The 23,084-nt window shown below is 30.3% G+C and overlaps 1 protein-coding gene and 1 long non-coding RNA gene across 4 annotated transcripts; both read left to right on the plus strand.

Moving 5' to 3' along the window:
• The first annotated feature begins 487 nt into the window (after window positions 1–487).
• LOC143071145 (uncharacterized) lies at window positions 488–11,105 on the plus strand. 2 transcript variants are annotated; one of them, XR_012976803.1, is made up of 6 exons: window positions 488–555; window positions 799–909; window positions 2,039–2,268; window positions 3,059–3,212; window positions 5,693–5,932; window positions 10,692–11,105. It is a non-coding gene; the product is annotated as an uncharacterized LOC143071145 (long non-coding RNA). The 2 variants fall into 2 exon arrangements; XR_012976804.1 differs by having other exon boundaries at window positions 494–555; window positions 811–909.
• A 2,470-nt stretch (window positions 11,106–13,575) lies between these two features.
• On the plus strand, window positions 13,576–22,176 carry LOC143071148 (endonuclease 8-like 1). 2 transcript variants are annotated; one of them, XM_076245282.1, is made up of 7 exons: window positions 13,576–14,125; window positions 15,870–15,989; window positions 16,545–16,684; window positions 17,788–17,943; window positions 19,399–19,466; window positions 20,459–20,611; window positions 20,660–22,176. In XM_076245282.1, the coding sequence occupies exons 1-7, from the start codon at window positions 13,659–13,661 to the stop codon at window positions 20,780–20,782; spliced, it is 1,227 nt and encodes a 408-aa protein (XP_076101397.1). In that variant the 5' UTR covers window positions 13,576–13,658; the 3' UTR covers window positions 20,783–22,176. The 2 variants fall into 2 exon arrangements, with proteins under 2 accessions (XP_076101397.1, XP_076101396.1); XM_076245281.1 differs by having other exon boundaries at window positions 13,577–14,125; window positions 20,459–22,176.
• The last annotated feature ends 908 nt before the right edge of the window (window positions 22,177–23,084 follow it).

Here is a 23,084-nt window from a genome sequence, read left to right on the forward strand (position 1 = left end):
ATGTAATTTCTTTTCTAAGGAGTTAAAAGGCTGCTTAAAATTGTAATGTTTTTTTCTTGTTCAATGGGCTAAACATTTCGTAGAACAGTGGACTATATTCTGACCTTGGTTTATAAAGCTAAATAAATGAGTCACTGAATTGGAAACGAATGAGTTTTACAGGATGCATAAAATAAAAGATTTGAGTTTTTCCTTTTTACATCGTTAACTTATAATTGTAAGATATATATTTTTTTTTCTCCGAAGGTGTGAATATCATTATATCTGATGTTACAAATATGTGAGCATTTGGTAGTGAAAATGTAAGATTTGCAAATATATATTTGCGGGATCTTATTTCAGGTTGAAAAACTGCGGTCGTAAGGAAAGTAATCATTTACATGCCAAGTTAAATGTCCGATGTTATTCTGATCCCGGCTTTGTGTATACAACAAATAATTATGAAATAGGGTAAATATCAATGCTCACACAAAATCAATATTAAATGGACAGAATAAAATCAAAATGTAAATACATGTATAAAAATGACAACGAAGTCGGATAATACATAGACTAGTAAGTCCTTTTTTCAAATGATTTTCCAACAATTATAAATCTATTACGTCACACATACAACATTTAACTGAATCAGATATAGATATTTGATCGTCTGTTTTTAAAATTTCCATTTATATCTGTTTAATGGCTTGATATATTTGTGTTATTGCTAATCATTTCTTTTTAAAATATAGCTATAAATCTTACTGTCAAGGGGAGATAAACGACATTTTGTTTGTTACCTGTATTTTCTTTTATTAGGAGATTTTGTAGACTTTAAGACCTTAAATATGTATAACAGCTATAGCAGGTTGTGTGCTGCTGCAATTTTCTCAGTATTTACCAGTCCGGTTTTCTCAAATACAGTTGATCGTAAGTAAAATATACTTTACAAAAAGACACATGCATAACAACTTTGGGCTCTCTGTATATATATATAATGTTTTAAAATAATTACCAGAATGAACAACGTTGAAAAAGTAAGATTATCATCCAGTGGACAAACTTGCTAGACATTGTATTTGTTAGAAAAAGAACTCGTTTCAACTACGAAAATTATCAAAAAGTATGTAACTGTTTTGTAGAGTTAACGTATAATTACGAAAAAGCAATATTTTGCATGCAACAAATCGAAATTTTCAATAAATTACATCGCAAATGACAGTTTACTTGTAAAAAGAGGCAAAATTCGACAAAAAAAATCTTGCAAGACAATTGGCAGAAGCCGTTGCATTTTTAGTTGTGGTTTGAGTGCTGCAAAAATTCGGTTTCAATATGTCATATCTAAGTACTTTTGTGAGCATAATTTATGAAAACGAAATTTTATATAGAGTTATATTTTAATGACCTTTACATTTTGATAACTTACCATTTTCTTAAATCTAACCATGGTCAAGACTATTATTTTTTGTCAAAAAATACCATTGGCAGTTACATCAACGCATATTTAGTAATGTTGTAATACTTTATATCATTCATGCGAACTTTAGTGGATTTTATACTTTTTCGAAGAGAACAAACACCCCCGCCAAAACTCGGGGAGTTATCAGGTGCTCCGGAGGATAAACAGATCCTACTCCTCATATGATAACCGTCGTGTTGCTGTAGGGCACATGTGAGGATCAAAATGCATTAAAAATAAATATATTCGGTTGCTGATGAGAGTAAATATAATCTCAGGATTAGATGTAGCATGTCAATTACTTGAATTTATTTGGTCCTCCATATATGTGCGTTCCTGAAAGTTTTTAAATATAACTGTCAGAAATTTTCGAAACTATATAGAGATATCGGAAAAAATTCAACTATTCTAAAAAACCAAACCATCCACAATTAAGGAATCAAATTCAGACAAAAAAGACACGAAAATCCAAACTGTTTGCTTATCACATATAAAAAATTATGATAATATTTATAATAAAACTATTTTTTAACGGATAATGATGAAAAAATTAAACATCATTCTATATTCATTTAATATACTCATTAGCGCTTTTTTCAGTACTGTTTAATTCCTACAACTGTGATGAGGTTCCGAGGACGGTTTCCTTAGATAAAACCTACACTTTATCATGGTATGGTAAAACAAGCCCACATCTGTGTACTTTTAATTTTACTGGTGGTGGTAATGGAGAGTCCTATATAAACATGCAACTTTGTTTTGAATCTGAAGAGTATACGTTACCATCGTATGATGTAGAGCTGATAGTTTCAGAAGAAACTCAGAAATGGGTAGGTTTTGGCAATTAGAACATGTAGATGTTAGATATTGGTTTCTGTACATTATCTTTTATCGTTGTCTTTTGAACTTAGTTGTCTCATCGGCAATTACACCATGATATCTCCATACCTTTACATACGAGATTTGCCAGCTGACATTGTGACAAGACACTCTTAAACTGAGTTTTATTGTGTGTATTTTCATGCGTTTGTTTTTTTTCTACATTGGCTAGAGGTATAGGGGGAGGGTTGAGATCTCAAAAACATGTTCAATCCCGCCGCAATGTTTGAGCCTGTTGCAAGTCAGGATCATCTGGCCTTTGTTAGTCTTGTATGATTTTTCTCTGTGTGTTGAAGACCTATTGGTGGCCTTCGGCTGTTTTCTGCTCTATTTGTCGGGTTGTTGTCTCTTTGACACATGCCCCATTTCCATTCACAATTTTATTTACACATTGTAATAGTCAACTGCCTAAAGATGTTTATTTGGTAGACAAAACAGTGTTTGTTTAAATGGAAAGAAAATGATTAAGTGTACCCGATACATTCACCTTATTTGATGTACATTACTGTTGTATAATAATAATCTTATTTATATATCTGTATTTAAGTTTTACTCAATCATATTCTGTCAAGCACAAGACTGTGCTTGTCAGTGCACCGATTACTTCTATATATATATATATATATAACTCGTCTAATATATATTCATATATATATATATATATATATATATATATATATATATATATATATATATATATCGTTGGGTTGATGTTTAGACGAGTTGTATATATATATACAGGTTTATGATGGCTCACAGCAAAAGATTGAAAGACAATGTATAGAAAGAGCCTATCAGTTGATTTTCAAGATGCAACTAACAAATTATTATACAGAGTCGTCATGGAAACTAAAACTGAAAATAACAAGTGAAAAACTTACAAATGCAGACACTGGTTGGTAATATACAATTAAGTTGGTCAATTAAATGTACTTGTTTTTTATGCTTTTATATAGCACTTTAAGCGATCTTAGGCCATTTTTTATTGGCAGAGAATGCTAAAATCGGGGTCCTTGCTAAGAACCGGCGACAGTTTGTAGGAAAACTTGTTAAATTTGTTAATAATGTACTATATATACTTTTATATCTTCGAAATCTTACATATAATTTACACGGTTAAAATTTACCTGGTAAACGGTTGGGTTACAATATGTCAAACCGCAATCGGAACAACTCGGCCTTTCTGGTTGCACGAAGAAATAACCTCGTATGCATTAGGCGGAGGAATCATTGTCCGGAAAATTTTCCGATTCGATTCAAAATTATATTTTTTCGACTGGACTGGTACATTTTTTTTACCACTACTGATTTAACTTGCTCCTGTCCGGAAAATTTTCCGATCCGATTGAATTTTATATTTTTTCGACTGGAATGGTACAAATTTTTTACCATTACTTATTTACTTTGCTCCTTCTTTCGCGCCAAAATATTTGGCAGAGTTAAAGTTCTTGATTACTGTGATATGTAACCAAATTATAGCGCCACCTGGAGGATAGAACTTCTTTGTGTCGCGGATTACTACAATTCCGGCCAACAATTTAAGAAGAATTTCTCCGTAGTGCATACGAGGTTATTGTACTGCGTAGCGAGTTATTGTACTGCGTAGCGAGAATGGCCGAGTAGTTACGATTGGTCAAACCGTTGATAAAATGTATAGTTTTTTTTAAAAACAAACAAAATGACTGCAATATGAAAATAAGACGATATAGTTATGGTTGCCGATGGGACAACTTTGCACCAAAGACAATTTGACATAGAAGTTAGCATCCGTAGGTCACTCGATGGCTTCAATAGAAAGATAAATCCAAACCGTAAACCAAGTTATAAAAAGGTCCGACATGACTAGTAAAAAACAATCCAAAACAAAAAAGAACAAAAACAAATACGGTATACAGCAACAGACGACAACCACTGAATTAAAGTCGTCTGACTGGAACAGTCACATACACAATGTGGTGGGGTGAAGCATGTTTGCGGGTGCAAAACTATCCCCTAACATGGAACCGTGGTGTAACATTACCACATAGAAACACACTATAAAATCAGATGATTAAGACTTGACTCTACACAAGGCACACTGAAAAAACCCACCAAAAGAGTTAAGACATAAAGTATCGATAAGACAGTACTCGCAGTAACTTAAAAAAAGAAGATGTGGTAAAAAAAACTATGATTGCTATCGAGACAACTCTTCACAAGAAACCAAATGACACAGAAATTAACTACTAAAGGTCATCGCACGGCCCTTAACAATGAGCAAATCCAATACTGCATAGTTAGCTATCAAAGGCTCTGAAATGACAAATATGTTAAACAATTCAAACGAGAAAACTAACGGCGTAATTTATGTACAAAATAAGAACGAAAAATAGATATGTTACATAACAACGAACGACAAACCTGAAAAGCCTTTACCAACTAATAAAAATTTCGAAAAGTTGGTGCTGTTATCTTTTTCTGTACTGTATCTCCAAATGCCGAAACATAGAGCCATTAAAAAAAACCCAAAAGGAATAATTGAAATTCAAAAAAGAGGGACGAAAGATACCAAAGGGACAGTCAAACTCAGAAATTTAAAACAAACTGACAACGACATGGCTAAAAATGAAAAAGACAAACAAACAACAGCACACATGACACAACATAGAAAACTAAAGAATAAACAACTCGAGCCCCACCAAAAAACTAAGGGTGATCTCAGGTGCTCCGGAAGGGTAAGCAGATCCTGCTTCACATGTGGCACCCGTCGTGTTGCTTATGTGATAACAAATCCGGTAAATAGTCTAATTCGGTAGGTCACATTTATGAAAGGGAAGGGGATTGTAGTTACGACGTAATGAACATATCGAACATATCAAACGTTGATGATATGATAGCATGAGAACCGTACTTAGCTCGACATTACAAAGAAACATAAACTTTCGTGACTTACTGTCCCACGGGGAATCTGATAAATCAACTGTACAACTGATCGAGAAGTTTGTATATTTGTTATCTATATGAACTTTTTTTTAAATATGAATAACGTTCCGTTTCTTACTTTTGATATAAGGACTCTTTTTTATTTATCTTGTATATCATTAATCTGTAACTATACAGATCTCCATTATTTTCATGAGAACATACTTGTATCTGCACAATAAATAAGCATATGGTCATTTTGTATTTTGCCATTTTCTCTCATCTTAACGATCTAGTCTAACTATAAAACTAACAAAAACATTTAAATTGGTAATTTCGGCAATTATGGTTCTCACTTTTATAGAGCTATCTTTTCAATTTCAAACCACTTCTTAGTCATACAATGTAAATCAGCAAATTATGTTTTTGTACTATTTGAAGGTATTATTGCATGAGTTCTTCGATATATTGTAGGTTGGAATGTGGGAGATTATATACAAAACACAGCCTTAGAAATTTTACCCTTTCTGATTGCTGCTGTTGTAATATTCTGTTGCTTTAGAAATGAAAAGCTGAGAAACGGATTTTTTACTCGTATAAGAAAACTTCTTAAAATTGGCAGTTCCAGCTCGAGTCAATAATCTACAGATACTCTAAGAGAAGGGTCAAGACGATTATCTATCACTGAAAACCGTCTTAACTACGAATCAACCGGTAAATCATTAATTCTTGTCAAAATTATCAAAATATACATGTAGCAACATAAGTTACATTTTAAAACATTGAAGGTTTTTGCTAGTCTTGCTATTGACTTTTTGTTAGATATTCGGAATCCTCTTGTTTTGTCCATTTGTAGAGGGATAGAAATGTTTGCCCGCTAACCCCACTTTTCTTTTCATAATCTAATTACATATCAGAATAAAAGAACAAGTTTGAAAATCTTATCAAATCCTTGTTATTCTTTATATTATTTTTAAATATAAAAAGTACCATATGAATTTTAAATATATATGAAAATTCTAGAGAAAATCAATTATGTATAATATTATTGTTAAATTCCCATGGGCAAATGAATTAAAGCTTTAATACCTTAACAACAAGCACAACCCCATAATGTGCTTCTGCTTTTATAAACCCTGATATTAACATAATATCATTTTTAACAGCCTTCTGAAAAGCCTGCTATTTTAAAAAATAGTACCGAAAATCCTCAAGCATATTGTGTGAAATTCCTGAAGGAATAGACGTTTTACGTGAATATGTGTGAAGTATTGAGTTCAAAACGACATGTATAATCAAAATATATGAGCCGGCTATATAGCTTTCGTTGAAAAGTGCACCTTATACAAAACAATATACAAAACATGCAAATGTACAATAGATATATAATACAACACACTTGACCATTTACTAATACAATAGATATATAATATAACACACTTTACCATTTACTAATACAATAGATATATAATACAACACACTTGACCATTTACTAATACAATAGATATATAATACAACACACTTTACCTTTTACTAATACAATACATTTACTAATACAATAGATATATGATACAACACACACTTTACCATTTACTAATACAATAGATATATAATACAACACACTTTACCATTTACTAATACAATAGATATATAATACAACAAACTTGACCATTTACTAATACAATAGATATATAATACAACACACTTTACCATTTACTAATACAATAGATATATGATACAACAAACTTTACCATTTACTAATACAATAGATATATAATACAACACACTTTACCATTAACTAATACACTAGATATATAATACAACACACTTTACCATTTACTAATACACTAGATATATAATACAACAAACTTGACCATTTACTAATACAATAGATATATAATACAACACACTTGACCATTTACTAATACAATAGATATATAATATAACAAATACAACACACTTGACCATTTACTAATACAATAGATATATAATACAACACACTTGACCATTTACTAATACAATAGATATATGATACAACACACTTTACCATTTACTAATACGATAAATATATAATACAACACACTTTACCATTTACTAATACAATAGATATATAATACAACACACTTTACCATTTACTAATACAATAGATATATAATACAACACATTTGACCATTTACTAATACGATAAATATATAATACAACACACTTTACCATTTACTAATACAATAGATATATAATACAACACACTTTACCATTTACTAATACAATAGGTATATGATACAACACACTTGACCATTTACTAATACAATAGATATATGATACAACACACTTGACCATTTACTAATACAATAGATATATAATACAACACACTTTACCATTTACTAATACAATATATATATGATACAACACACTTGACCATTTACTAATACAATAGATATATGATACAACACACTTGACCATTTACTAATACAATAGATATATGATACAACACACTTTACCATTTACTAATACAATAGATATATAATACAACAAACTTGACCATTTACTAATACAATAGATATATGATACAACAAACTTTACCATTTACTAATACAATAGATATATAATACAACAAACTTGACCATTTACTAATACAATAGATATATAATACAACACACTTTACCATTAACTAATACAATAGATATATAATATAACAAATACAACAAACTTTACCATTTACTAAAACAATAGATATATAATACAACAAACTTGACCATTTACTAATACAATAGATGTATAATACAACACACTTGACCATTTACTAATACAATAGATATATGATACAACACACTTTACCATTTACTAATACGATAAATATATAATACAACACACTTTACCATTTACTAATACAATAGATATATGATACAACACACTTTACCATTTACTAATACAATAGATATATAATACAACAAACTTGACCATTTACTAATACAATAGATATATGATACAACAAACTTTACCATTTACTAATACAATAGATATATAATACAACAAACTTGACCATTTACTAATACAATAGATATATAATACAACACACTTTACCATTAACTAATACAATAGATATATAATATAACAAATACAACAAACTTTACCATTTACTAAAACAATAGATATATAATACAACAAACTTGACCATTTACTAATACAATAGATATATAATACAACACACTTTACCATTAACTAATACAATAGATATATAATATAACAAATACAACAAACTTTACCATTTACTAATACAATAGATATATAATACAACACACTTTACCATTAACTAATACAATAGATATATAATATAACAAACTTTACCATTTATTAATACAATAGATATATAATATAACACACTTTACCATTTTCTTATACAATAGATATATAATACAACACACTTTACCATTTACTAATACAATAGATATATGATACAACACACTTTACCATTTACTAATACAATAGATATATAATACAACAAACTTTACCATTAACTAATACAATAGATATATGATACAACACACTTTACCATTTACTAATACAATATATAATACAACAAACTTTACCATTAACTAATACAATAGATATATAATATAACAAACTTTACCATTTATTAATACAATAGATATATAATATAACAAATACAACAAACTTGACCATTTACTAATACAATAGATATATAATACAACAAACTTGACCATTTACTAATACAATAGATATATAATACAACAAACTTGACCATTTACTAATACACTAGATATATAATACAACACACTTGACCATTTACTAATACAATAGATATATAATACAACAAACTTTACCATTAACTAATACAATAGATATATAATATAACAAACTTTACCATTTATTAATACAATAGATATATAATATAACAAATACAACAAACTTGACCATTTACTAATACGATAGATATATAATACAACACACTTGACCATTTACTAATACAATAGATATATGATACAACACACTTGACCATTTACTAATACAATAGATATATAATACAACAAACTTTACCATTAACTAATACAATAGATATATAATATAACAAACTTTACCATTTATTAATACAATAGATATATAATATAACAAATACAACAAACTTGACCATTTACTAATACACTAGATATATAATACAACACACTTGACCATTTACTAATACAATAGATATATAATACAACACACTTGACCATTTACTAATACAATAGATATATAATACAACACACTTGACCATTTACTAATACAATAGATATATGATACAACACACTTGACCATTTACTAATACAATAGATATATAATACAAACAACTTTACCATTAACTAATACAATAGATATATAATATAACAAACTTTACCATTTATTAATACAATAGATATATAATATAACAAATACAACAAACTTGACCATTTACTAATACACTAGATATATAATACAACACACTTGACCATTTACTAATACAATAGATATATGATACAACACACTTGACCATTTACTAATACAATAGATATATGATACAACACACTTGACCATTTACTAATACAATAGATATATGATACAACACACTTGACCATTTACTAATACAATAGATATATGATACAACACACTTGACCATTTACTAATACAATAGATATATAATACAACACACTTGACCATTTACTAATACAATAGATATATGATACAACACACTTGACCATTTACTAATACAATAGATATATGATACAACACACTTGACCATTTACTAATACAATAGATATATGATACAACACATTTGACCATTTACTAATACAATAGATATATGATACAACACACTTGACCATTTACTAATACAGTAGATATATGATACAACACACTTGGCCATTTACTAAATACAATAGATATATTATACAACACACTTGACCATTTACTAATACAATAGATATATGATACAACACACTTGACCATTTACTAATATAATAGATATATGATACAACACACTTTACCATTTACTAATACAATAGATATATGATACCATGCACACTTAACCATTTACTAATACAGTAGATATATGATACAACACACTTGACCATTTACTAAATACAATAGATATATTATACAACACACTTGACCATTTACTAATACAATAGATATATGATACAACACACTTGACCATTTACTAATATAATAGATATATGATACAACACACTTTACCATTTACTAATACAATAGATATATGATACCATGCACACTTAACCATTTACTAATAAAAAAAATAGCAAAAGACTACTAAACTATGTAAAATTTAAGAGACTCGTGTTTTAATATCATTGTAATGGAAAATTAAAAAAAAACTATGTGAGAAGTGTTTACATTTTGTTGAAAGAATACTTTGAAATAATTATTTTCTTTCTAAAGATATTTATCATTATTTATCTTATTGTTATTGTATTTTATTCAGATATAACACATATGCAAGACAACGATTCAACTTCGTCGTCAGAATTCTCATTGACGTTTCCATCTGAACAAGGAGAGTTTGCCACTGGAAAATGTGTTCCATCTGCGCCATACGAATTAGTACCACCCGGACCGCCTTCAAATGGACCACAAGCACCACCACCAAGCTACGATGATGTGGTTGGAAAATCGCAAATGAAATCGGGACTTGGATAATAACAGAATTTTAACTTTTATCTTGTATTAATACTTTATATATTTTATATAATTCTTGTGCAATATAACATTTAGGCTATAGACATGGGTTAAGGTCACTTCCATTTTCAAAGAAAGAAAAACATACACTTTTGCATTATCGTATTTTCTTTTTTAGAATTCCAATCTTCCCTTTTACCATTAAAGTATCTTATTGTAAGTTTTCAGTTCTTTCCATTAAGGTTTATTCCAATTCTAAAGAAAGAGGTCTTAATGTACAAGTGATCCCTTTACTCTGTTTGCCACAATAAAACATTTCATTGGTAGCATATATAAGTTTCCTGACGGATTGATTATAGCAGTAATGACTTACTAGTATTTCTCAAACATCGAACCGTGACATAAAAGATATGCGTGTTCGCTTCAAGTGCAAGATATCTGCGCTGATGCGGCGTAAAGCAATCAACAATCTTTGAATCAATCAAACAAGTGCGGGGGTCATGGGGTCGAATTCAGGTCGGGTATAACCAAAGACTACAAAATGGTGCTGACTCTGTGCCAAACACTAAGAAATTAGAGAGAAAACTGGTCGGGTCGGAATGAGACTAATGCATTCGGGTAATTCCATGTCAACCTGCGGACTGTTACATGTACATTTTCAACTAGCACGCTACAAGTCCGGCTCAAGATCATGTGGTATAAGTGCCAAATGATCGAGACAACTATACATCCAAGTCAATCTATGTCTATGTGTATGACTATCCATCTGATCAGATGAGTAAAGCCTTTTCAACTGATTTCCACAGATTTCATTGCAACTAGGTAACATTTATCGGAAAAGAAAAGTAAATTTTACATGTTATTACACCTGATAGAAATCGACAATTCAAGGTGTAATAACTTATAGTATATATAATGACATGAAGGAACAAGACATTTTCTTGTTCTTTCCCGTTTGACATTGTGAAGAGTAAAAAAAAAAAGATTCATTGTCGATTGAAGTGACCTTTTCGTCATTACTCAGTTTTCGGCTTAGACCACGTACTTTAGGCAACAGTGAAACCATAAATGATGGAGAATGATTATATGTCACCTCTTTTAAATCACCAGTCAGTTAAAGGACTTGTTCAAATATGAGTAAGAGTGAAACATAAGCCATATTCTTAAGTATCTAAGAAATTTTTGGGATGTCTAGAAATAATTTGGCTAGTCATGTCTATTGGTGTGCAGTGTCAACATGTGAAAATGATACTATTGGGATCATTTTTCTGAATTAACTGTCGTATTTTTAGGAACTTCAAATCAAACGATCGACTTAAAGGTTTCAAGTACACGAAAAACTAAATAAACATGAGCATACACGGAGACCTTAAAAGAATATAGCCAACAGGCTGAACAGCTTGCATTGCATGATGGAGTTGGGACCGTAGTATGGAACGCCACAGCTGTCTTATGTGGAATTCTGATATAAACTCGTGAGATTTAAGGAAATACATACATGCATTTGAGTTTTGAAAAAGGGGACAGAAGTCATTCTCAAATGACATAATATACCTGTATTAAAAAATGAAAAAGGATAAATCTCAAATGTGTATTGAGTATAAAGCTAGGTAATAATTGAATTACAGGATGTAACTTAAGTTTAATAAACATGGTCTTGATGGTGCAGTACTTAAGTTACAAAATTCAAACTTATATAACTTATATAATAGCTTAAGTTTTTCAATCATACATACATGTATATATAGTTGCTTACTTAATTGTGTATGATGATAACTAGTTATTTTATCAAAACATGCAGTTCTGTGAATTATTTGTACTTACAAAATTACATACTGATTATCCCATGTTATTGAACAAAAACGCCTCCTTGACCTCTTATATGTGAAATAGATTTCCAAACACAACCAACACGACCTAGCCACAATTTCAAATTGTTAGCATCCAGGAAGTGCCAACTAGGCCTAGTCAATATTGTGTAATTCCTGCAATGTTCTTGCAAACATATAGAATGGTCAAAGTTTTCTGCAATCTTGCGGCAAACATATAGAATGGTCAAAGTTTTCTGCAATCTTGCGGCAAACATTCTTTATTATTTTAAACTTTCTGGCAATATTACGGCAAACATTGATGTTTCTGCAAACTTGCCGCAAGCTTGCAGCAAACTGAAGCTGCAATGTTTGCCGGAAGTTTGCAGCAAGCGGCAAACATCTGCAAACACTATTTTCTGTGTTCCTGCAAACAATTAAGATTCATAAGGGTTAGTTTCATTAACATTATTAAGAATCATACAAAAATAGTACCTAGGCGTGTTTGTATGCACGTAATGCAACATTAACTAGTAGGTTTGGTGTAATTATTATGCTTAAACTTAGATCTTATTATTGATGTATATATATATATATATATATATATATGAACACACCAAAATCATTGTAATAAATAACTTTGCTCTTCATGGGCCCGCTTTAATTGGAAAATAATTTAAAAATATCTTATCTTATCTTATTTTCAAGAAAGAATAAAAACGAGAAAAATCAGAAAAATGTAACATAACACGTACAATTACAGAAAGTTCATACTGAGTGTCAAGCATATGATTTATCTAAATTAGGATATGGAACGATGTATATATTTCCGGATCTGAAGATGTTTTCCGATATTGACACGATTTTACATAATTTTGGCGGGGAAAATCTCGCACAATTCTCTGATATTTGTAAACAAAGTGATGTTTCGTAATCAATAAACACGTGTGTCAAAAGCTGCAAGGATGCCAGAAGGGCCCGAATTGTATATGTCTGCACAGTTTATCAACCAAACTTGTAGAAACAATCTTTTTTCAGGACAAATAGTTAAATCATTAGTCAGTCGACAGCCAGATATTGATTGGAATGAAGAAACATACACAATATCTGCTGTGACAAGAGGGAAAGAACTGAAATTAACATTACAATCAATCCCAAATGATCAAAAAGAAAATAAGAAATGTGCAAAAAAGCAAAACAAAACACTTGACATTGTTTTTCAATTTGGTATGTCTGGTAAATTTGATTTTTATGAAGCAAATGAACTTCAGAAACATGCTCATTTGAACTTTTTCACAAAAACTGAAAATAACAAAAGTGTTCAGATGGTGTTGAGTTTTGTAGACTACAGGCGTTTTGGGAAGTGGCAGCCTAATGGAAACTGGTCTGTGGAACGTGGACCCTGTGTACTCACCGATTACATCCCATTTAGGTAATTCATGCTTTGTGTCATGTGTGTGAAGTAAACAGGTAAATACATGTAAAGGGATGGGGTAATTGAAAATGTAATGGTAATTAAGTGTAATGCATTACAATTTTCCATGTAATTGAATTTAATGTGTAATTGAGCATTTTTTTAATTACATGTAATGATAATTTAATTAATTACATGGAAAAAGGCATGTAGTGCTCAATTACTTTTGAATTACATGTACCTCTATGGTGTTAAAGATAAGGATTTGTGTTTACTAATATAAATTGATGTATTGAAAAGTTAATAGGAACCAATTCCCTCTCCTATCAATATGATGATCTCTGATCATGGAACTTCTATGTTCTGATCAAGCAATATCTGCCACATTAGCTTCTGTCGCAAGACTATTTAGAATTGCTGTCAAAGTGTTCAGAAACAGAGAGATTCAGAATAAATGACATAACATTAAAATAACTAATGATTATTAAATGCAACGCTTAAACTATGCTTACATGAATATTTTACATATGCATTATATATACATGTACATGATGTATAATATTGTTAAAAAATATCATGATGAAATGTAATGTGTAATTTAATTAATTACTTTAGTAAAGTAATTGTAATTTAATTAATTACATTTCCAAAACTGTGTAATGTGTACCGTAATTGGTGTAATTGATCATTTTTGCAATGTAATGTGTTATTTAATTAATTACATTCCAATGTAATTGACCCCAAGTCTGTACATGTAGTACATTTTGCTTTCCCACCAGAACCTATAAATTGACATGAAATTTTCACCATCTTTAGCATGTATGTTAAAGGTTGCTGTATCTATCTGCTAATGTCAGAACTTGTCATTTATGGTGATGGTGAGTAGAACAATGAACTATCATGTCCATAGCTATTTTGTCTGGAGATCAAATAAGGTGAAAAGCTACAATATATGTATTCGTTGTCCCGACAAGTGTTAAACAATTCATTAATCTTCAATTGCATAAAAGAGCATACTGGTTCCTAGAAGTTTGGTTAAACCGGTACTTTTCATCTGATCAACAGGGCAAATGCATTTTTTGTACATTATGTATCTGTGCCTTCCCACCAATTTTTTATTATTCAATATATACATGATATATAGAAACTTTGAACCAGAGTTCAGCATTGATCTCATACCTGTAATGTTTCATTTGATACTAGCATTACCCAAATGTTTACTTTATTAAATGGGCTCTTTACCGTTAGAATAACTTAATAAAAGATTGATAAATTCACCCTGATTGTTAATATACATGATCATGATGATATATATGTTAACAACTTGTACCTACATTACAGCTCGGGTGGATTTTGCTTTGTCCACCCGTCCACAGTGGAAGTGGGCATCGGGTGGGCAAAATTTCTAACTTATCCACTCTGCCCATCTATAGGAGTGGGCATGCAATTTCTTTTGTTTAATCATGAGACTTGCAAGTACAATCAATTGAAAAAAGCAGATAAGCATTTGTAATCAATATTTTTACAAAAAAAGAGGTTATAGCTTGAGTGGGCACAGGACAGCCACGGTGGGCTGTTGTGTATGTTGCATTTATTTTCATCAAAATTGACAAAGTCTACCCAGCAAAATGCCCAGTTTTATTGAATAAAAAATAAGTTACATTCTTAGTGCTCTTGATAAACTTATGCTAAGAAAAAAACCCACATACAATTGAATTTGTACCTAATGTTTATTAATGAATTTTGTTATTTTTTTTTTCAGAGAAAATATATTAAAGAATGTTGAGCTGTCTGTGTTCAGAAAACCTATTTGTGAAGTGCTTTTGAATCAGAAGTATTTTAATGGTATTGGAAACTATCTCAGAGCAGAAATATGTTACAGGTAAAGTGATATTGAGTTCATTTTTGTTTCAAAGAAGTAGACAAATCACACTTGTGTCAACAATATACTAGTTTTTTATTAGGTCAATTTAAAGAGAACCACTGATATGACTAGTGATACAATGAAGGTCAATGAAATTTGGTATGCAGTTGAATAAGCATTGAAACTTCACATTTACATGGAGATTGCCTGATTTATTGTCTATTGATTTATAACATTTTGCATAGTTCACATGTTTACCCTAATTTTTGGATTCAATAAGTTTAAGATGGACCATTGATGGTAAGTGGAGCCACCTACTGTTCGGATATCACATTTTACAGACATTCCAATGGCTCAATTTGTAATTTTAGACACCAAAAATGTTTGTAATTTAAAATTTATTTCATTGAATTGCTGAACACTCTCTCTTCTGAGTATATACATGTAGAAATGAAGAAGGCAGCATTTCCCTTCCAGTGATTAAAAAATACTGTGATCCTATAAATATAAGGTAACTGTGGACTTTGCAATATTTGTGTATTACAACAATAGCACCTCAAGTTGTTTTCACAGGGCAGGAATTCTACCATTTCAAGATGCAAGATCTGTATTAGAACCACTACTCACGGAAACAAATGAAGTGAAAATAAAGTCGGAGAAACCAGATATACTACAGCTTTGTCATTTGTTGCCTAATGAAGTTATTAACTTAGGTTTGTAATCTAGTACTATGTATTCCTAGTGTTATCAAGAGATAAATCATACAAGACTAACAAAGGCCAGAGACTCCTGACAGACATTAGAGAACATGCTGGCAATTAAACCTTAGTGTATTCCGTTAACGCATCATTTGCACTTATTCTAAACCATTTGAGAACCATCAAGCTCCATAAGTATATCTACATGTACATGTGTTTGCTGGCAGCCAATCATGAAGATACTCATGGACTTGCAATCAATACAATGTATGACAATATTATCTCAGTTTACTATGTTTAATATATTATAATTGCCATTAATCCTCATCAGACAAAATGCATATATGCCGCTAACATCTGCATTCATTTATTGTCCAAGAAAGGATCTCATATAGTACGTACTACAAACTACATGTGTACAAAGATATACACTTTACATACATTTGTACATGTGTTTATAAAACAACATGGAAAACAAAGAGAAAAAAAATATTCCAAGAAAGATAACTCAATTTATTCTTTTTCCAAGTACTGATAAAATCTGTTTAAGTCTGGATAAGGGAATAGACAATGATTGACACTAAATTAAGGAAAAGAAATTCAACTATGGATATAGATAGATAAAATAAATAAGTGCTTCAATATTCCAACTTGTGTTTTGTGTGTCTACTCAACATAAATCAGTGATGTGTACATTTTATGTGTTTATTGGCATTCTTTTCAATAAAACAATTTTTAATAATAATTTACATTTTCAGGTGTCACAAAACTGCAGTATTTGTTTGAAATTTTCCAACCAATACAAATTGGTGTAACTTATTTGCAGGAAGTCTTCTGTCAACAGAAAATAAAAACCTTATTGGTATGATTTTACAACTGTGACCTTTATAAGTCTTGTAGGATTTTTAATTTTAGTTCATTTATATATTTTGGAGTTTTGTACATGTACGATGTCCAATATCACTGAACTTGTTCTCATTTGTGTTTAGGGCCAGCTGAAGCACGCCTCTGGGTGCCAGATGTTCTGGGTGTATTGAAGACCCATTGTTGTTTTTCGGTTGTTGTTTGCTCTTTGACACATTCCCTATTTCCATTCTCAATTTTATCTTCTATTACAGGAGGTACAGGCTATGATCCAGAAAATAGAGATCCTGATTACTCCAAGTTTACAGAATGGCTTCAGTGTTACTACAAACCTGGCATGAAAAACATGGCTGACCATAATAAAAGAACAATGTGGTATGATGGTAATCCAGGGCCATTAAAACCATCAGGTAAGGGGGACCTTCTTAATAAATGTTGATGACCTACTAACTAAATGTTGATGACCTTCTAACTAAATGTTTCTTGTATCAAAGGTGTCTAGATGTCTATTGACACAGAAACATATGGCTTTATTTTGTCAAGACTTTTGCCGATTTTTAATGAATTTGAAACCTAACAGTATGATTACTTTGTTTACATTGATTGATTCTACACTGATTGGTAGAGTTTACTTATTCCTCACCAGACATCCATTATATCACTAGGACAAAGTTCATTGTATCCATGTAATGTCACTGTACTGAAATTGCATGAAGTACCCAAAATTGTTTTTTGCAGACAATAGGGGCAGAGAGTTTAAAACATTCACGGTATATATCAATAGATAAAGTAAATTTAGTTGGTAAAGTAATCACATCAACATGCAAGTTGCATTGTCTACAGACAGCGATCTTTTAAACATGTATTTATTCTCAGGGCTATTCCAGAAAAAAATGTATGGGGGGTTGGAAGGCACATTATATTAATAATACATGGGTGATGGGTATCAGAGCAACTTTTCACACTATAATGCACTATAATTCTCAATTACAATTGTCTTGGTGGCGGGTGCTGACAAAAACTGCTTTCCAACCCCCCCATACTTTTTTTTCTGGAATAGCCTCATAAAAATTAATAGCAATCATGGACTATTGTCAAGTTACTTTAAATAATTGGAGAAATACTACAAAACTTACAAAATGTGGTAATTTGATTTTTACATTTGCAGACCTGCCAACTTTTGAAAATCTGATTTCAAAAATTAAATGAATTTCGAGATAAACGATGTTTTTTTAAGAGTTCATTATAGTTCTCATCTTTAAGTTAGTTACAATTTCGTTATGGGACTACGGTAAACATTGCAAAATGGGCTCTTATGATAAATTGATTAAAAATGAAAGGCCAACTGACTGAATTTCTGTTTTCAAATAATAATATTAATTAATTTTGAGGATTGTTATGACCCATCAGGTAATGTGATTACTTGCAACAACAAATTATAACACCTGTTGTGACCGTTGATTAGTGTAGGATTGTAAACTTGTCATAATATGTCCCCAGGTAAAATTATAGATGTTTTAAAATTGATCAGGAAAACTTCAAAATCCGTAACCAATTAATGTTTTGGGGTATATTTTGTGAAAATCGGGATTTTGACTTGTTTTACGATCCCGAATCCCATTGAGGGGTGAAAATCAGGATAATACTGCAAAAATCATGATAGTTGGCAGGTCTGCATTTTTGAATTAAGCATAGATACAATTTGGGTACTCCTTATAACAGACTCATTGGTCTTTGTTCATCAATTTAAATCCATTTTACTAAAATTAAATATGGATAAAATATTAAATTGGTGAAACAATGAGGTAAATAAGGATACAGCTACAAAATAAACACAGAGTAGAAACCTTGTTTTAATATTTCAGTTGAGAAAGTTAGAAAGATTAAGAGAAAAAAGAAGGCATCTGAAGAGGTGGAGAAGACTGTTTTGAAGGTAAAATAGATACAGCAATTTACATAATTTAAATTAAGATTAAACAAAAAGTAAAATCACAAAAAAACTGAACTCCAAGGAAAATTCATAACCGAGAGTACCTAATCAAATGGCAAAACAAAAAGCTCAAACACATCTAAGGAATGGATAACAACTGTCATATTCCTCACTTGGTACAGACATTTTCTTAAGGAGACAATGGTGGATTGAATCTGGTTTTATAGATAGCTAAACCTCACGCCAACAATGTGTAAACAAAACAAACAGACAAAATAGGTAAAACTGTCTAAAATAGGGGTTCAGCAGTCAACATTGTGTTATAATCTTAATCACTATAAAAACAAAATAAATATGTAACAAGGAAGCACAAAAAAAGATAATCAAATTGAACAACATTAAAGATATTCTCATGAGGAACATTCTGTTTCAAATCAATGATTATTATTGTAATTACATGTTCCATGTTTGAATGGTTTTACACTAGTAATTTTGGAGCCCTTAGTAACTTGCTGTAAGATTAAGCAAATGCTCTGTGTTGAAGGTTGTTCTTTCACCTTTAATTTGTGATATAAGTTACCATATATTAACTGTAAAGATTAAATGTGACCGTCCTTTAAGATTGAAACTAGAAGTAAAACTTGACACATTAAAGTAAAGATATTGATGTTTTCATGTTATTTGAAATGCCACAACGTTTTATATCACAGACTTTGGTGTTATTTGGTAGATTAAAGACCATAGTTTTATATCACAGACTTTGGTGTTATTTTGTAGATTAAAGACCATAGTTTTATATCACAGACTTTGGTGTTATTTGGTAGATTAAAGACCATAGTTTTATATCACAGACTTTGGTGTTATTTTGTAGATTAAAGACCATTAACGATGTGGGATGAGTGCCAATGAGACATCTCCCCATCCAAGTCACAATTTGTTTATATTTGTTGTTATATTAATAGCAATATTATAATTTATCAGCAATTTTTTTTCAGAAACCAAAAGTAGAAAAAATAGAAGACGACAGTAAAGCAGAAGTAACTGGAAAATCCAAAAGAACAAGAAAAACTGCATCAGGACCTATTACACGTAAAAATGTGACTGAGGAAGAAAACTTGAAGAAAAGCAAAAAGAAATCTTCAGCAAAGGCTAAAAATGAAGATCTTGAAAAGAGTTCACTGGAAGCAGCTGGGAAGAGAAGAGCTACTAGAAGGAAGCAGTCTAAAACAAGTGTTTCTGATACAAATATATCAAGTACTCCAAAACAGAAAATGGCTGGAAACACTGTTAGAAGAACAAGAAGGGGGAAAAGGAGTTAATGAATTAAATGGTTTAAAAGTCAATTCAAAAGGAAGTATAGAAATGATTGAAGAATTGAATTGAATTTTAGACAACAATTGTAGTGTAAATAAAGAAATTTCCTGCATTTTATGAAATCAAACAATGTAATATAATAGTGTGATATTACAGACTGTCATCAAACAAACATAAACTTGCCATGAGCCACCAGATATGTTACACTGCAAGAACAGCTTACCCTTACAGAGAGCCTGAGTGTAATCCTGCTGTCTCTTTTAATAGAATAGTATATACGAAAAAAGTGCATTTATTATATGTTTATTGTAGTATATCAGTTGTTACAATATTAGAACATTGTGAAATAAAGACTAACAATTTTTTTTGTGTCAGTTATATATATCTGTATCAAATTGAAAATATGGTAAAAAATCAAAAAAAAAAATCATATTTTAGAGATTTACAACAATGTGTGATGTAACAAATAAACAAACAGAAAACTTCAATCACTAGATATTTTGAATTAAAATTAAATCCTATTTGAATTAAATATTTTTTATCTAAATTTGGGTCTGGGAAATCTGTGGCATTTGAAAGGGAATAAACAGGTAAAACAATAGTATGATTTATCATAGTCATTTGACAATCATGACAATATGCGATGCAATTACGTTCTAAATTATGTGTTCAATTCAGGAGTATAAATGTTAATTTTCTATGTGTATGAATTTTCAGTTTCAGAGTCACTGTTTTGTAGTACATTTAATCATTTTAAAATCATGTATGTATCAATTTCCTATTCTCATTCATATTCAAAATTGCACAGTAGTAATGCAGTTAAACAGACATTTTATTAATTTTACTAATTTCGTGTTCTCTGTATGTCCATATTTCTGATGAAATCTTAGTCTAATCATGTCACGAATGTGTTTTTATATCCTTGAAATAAATTGTGTAATGTAAATAAAATGAAATAATTATGATCTTGTCATTCGTTTTGTGGATTAAACATATTAAATGATGTGTAATTACTTTTGAGATTTAGATTCTATGACTTCTGAGTTATGGTAGAAGACCCATAAATATGGAAACAAAATTGCTGATAACCAATCATTAATGTAACAGTTTCAAGACATTATTTTTACCAATTAGTTGGGTTTAGTTTTACACTGTACCATCAGAATTATATTTTTTATAACATATTTTTTCTGAAATTTTATCATTTCAAGTGATTGTATGTTTATAATGTTTATGTGTGTGTGTGTGAAAGATGTGAATTATCATGGTTTATAGCTGTTTACTAACTCAGAACAGATTTGTATTTTTAAAAAAAGATTCTGTAAAACAATATGAATGTAAAGTACTTTTATCTTTCTGTAAATAAATCAATATTTCAATCATTATGGTATGCCATGTATATAGCAAGTTGTTCTTTTTCAAAGATCAGGTCTTTATCCTTGATTCTTGATATATTTCTTCTACTGTTTTCCAAAGTTCCAACTTTTGCTGAATTTATCATCCTTTACAATTTTGTAGTGTTAATGGCTGCCACGGGTGCCACATGTGGATCTGCTTACCCTTCAGGAGCACCTGAGATCATCCCTATATTTTGGTGTTGCTAAGTCTTAAGTTTTCTAAGTTGTATCTTGTGTACTATTATTGGCTGTTTGTATTTTTTCACTTTTAGCCATGGCGTCTTAATTTTATTTTCTAGTTTGAATGTCCCTCTGGTATCTTTTGCCTTTCTCCTATATACAATAGTTTTGATTCCTATTTCTATTGTTGTAGACAAAGATTGGTAGATTATTGATGTACCCTTTGTTACAGTGTAGAGTTAGATATAGTTTGAAGATTATGTCTGGTTCCTAGTGCTCCTTCTAAAAATGAAGGAAAGGTGATAAATGTGTAGACTTGGCATATAAAAGAAAGAGGCATTTGTGGTATATATCAATGAAACATATGTCATTAAGCCTAAGAGGTTTTCGAGCTTTAGCTTAAGCAGATATGCAAGAATATGTCAACACTGTTCTACACATGGACTTATTGTACATAATATAAATGCACTATCTATAAATATAAAAAAGAAGATGTGGTATGATTGCCAATGAAACCAATCTCCACAAGAGACCAAATGACACAGAAATTTCAACCATAGGTCACCATCCAATAATGAGCACAATCAGCTTTAAAGGGCCCTGAAATGACAAATATAAAACGATTCAAACGAGAAAACTATCTATAAACGCCTATTATTTGTAAACTATTTTACAACAGCAAAAATTACTAGCTGGACAAGATTTACAAATATGTTAGCATGACAGAATA

The sequence above is a fragment of the Mytilus galloprovincialis genome, chromosome 4 (assembly GCF_965363235.1).
Source record: "Mytilus galloprovincialis chromosome 4, xbMytGall1.hap1.1, whole genome shotgun sequence".
NCBI lineage: Eukaryota > Metazoa > Mollusca > Bivalvia > Mytilida > Mytilidae > Mytilus > Mytilus galloprovincialis.

Bases quoted from the DNA above. Each gene is read 5' to 3' on its own strand.
- LOC143071148 (XM_076245281.1), top strand. From the start codon at position 13,659: ATGCCAGAAGGGCCCGAATTGTATATGTCTGCACAGTTTATCAACCAA. The intron at 14,126-15,869 runs GTAATTCATGCT...TTTTTTTTTCAG, and splicing joins ACCGATTACATCCCATTTAG to AGAAAATATATTAAAGAATG. The intron at 17,944-19,398 runs GTAAGGGGGACC...TTAATATTTCAG, and splicing joins AGGGCCATTAAAACCATCAG to TTGAGAAAGTTAGAAAGATT.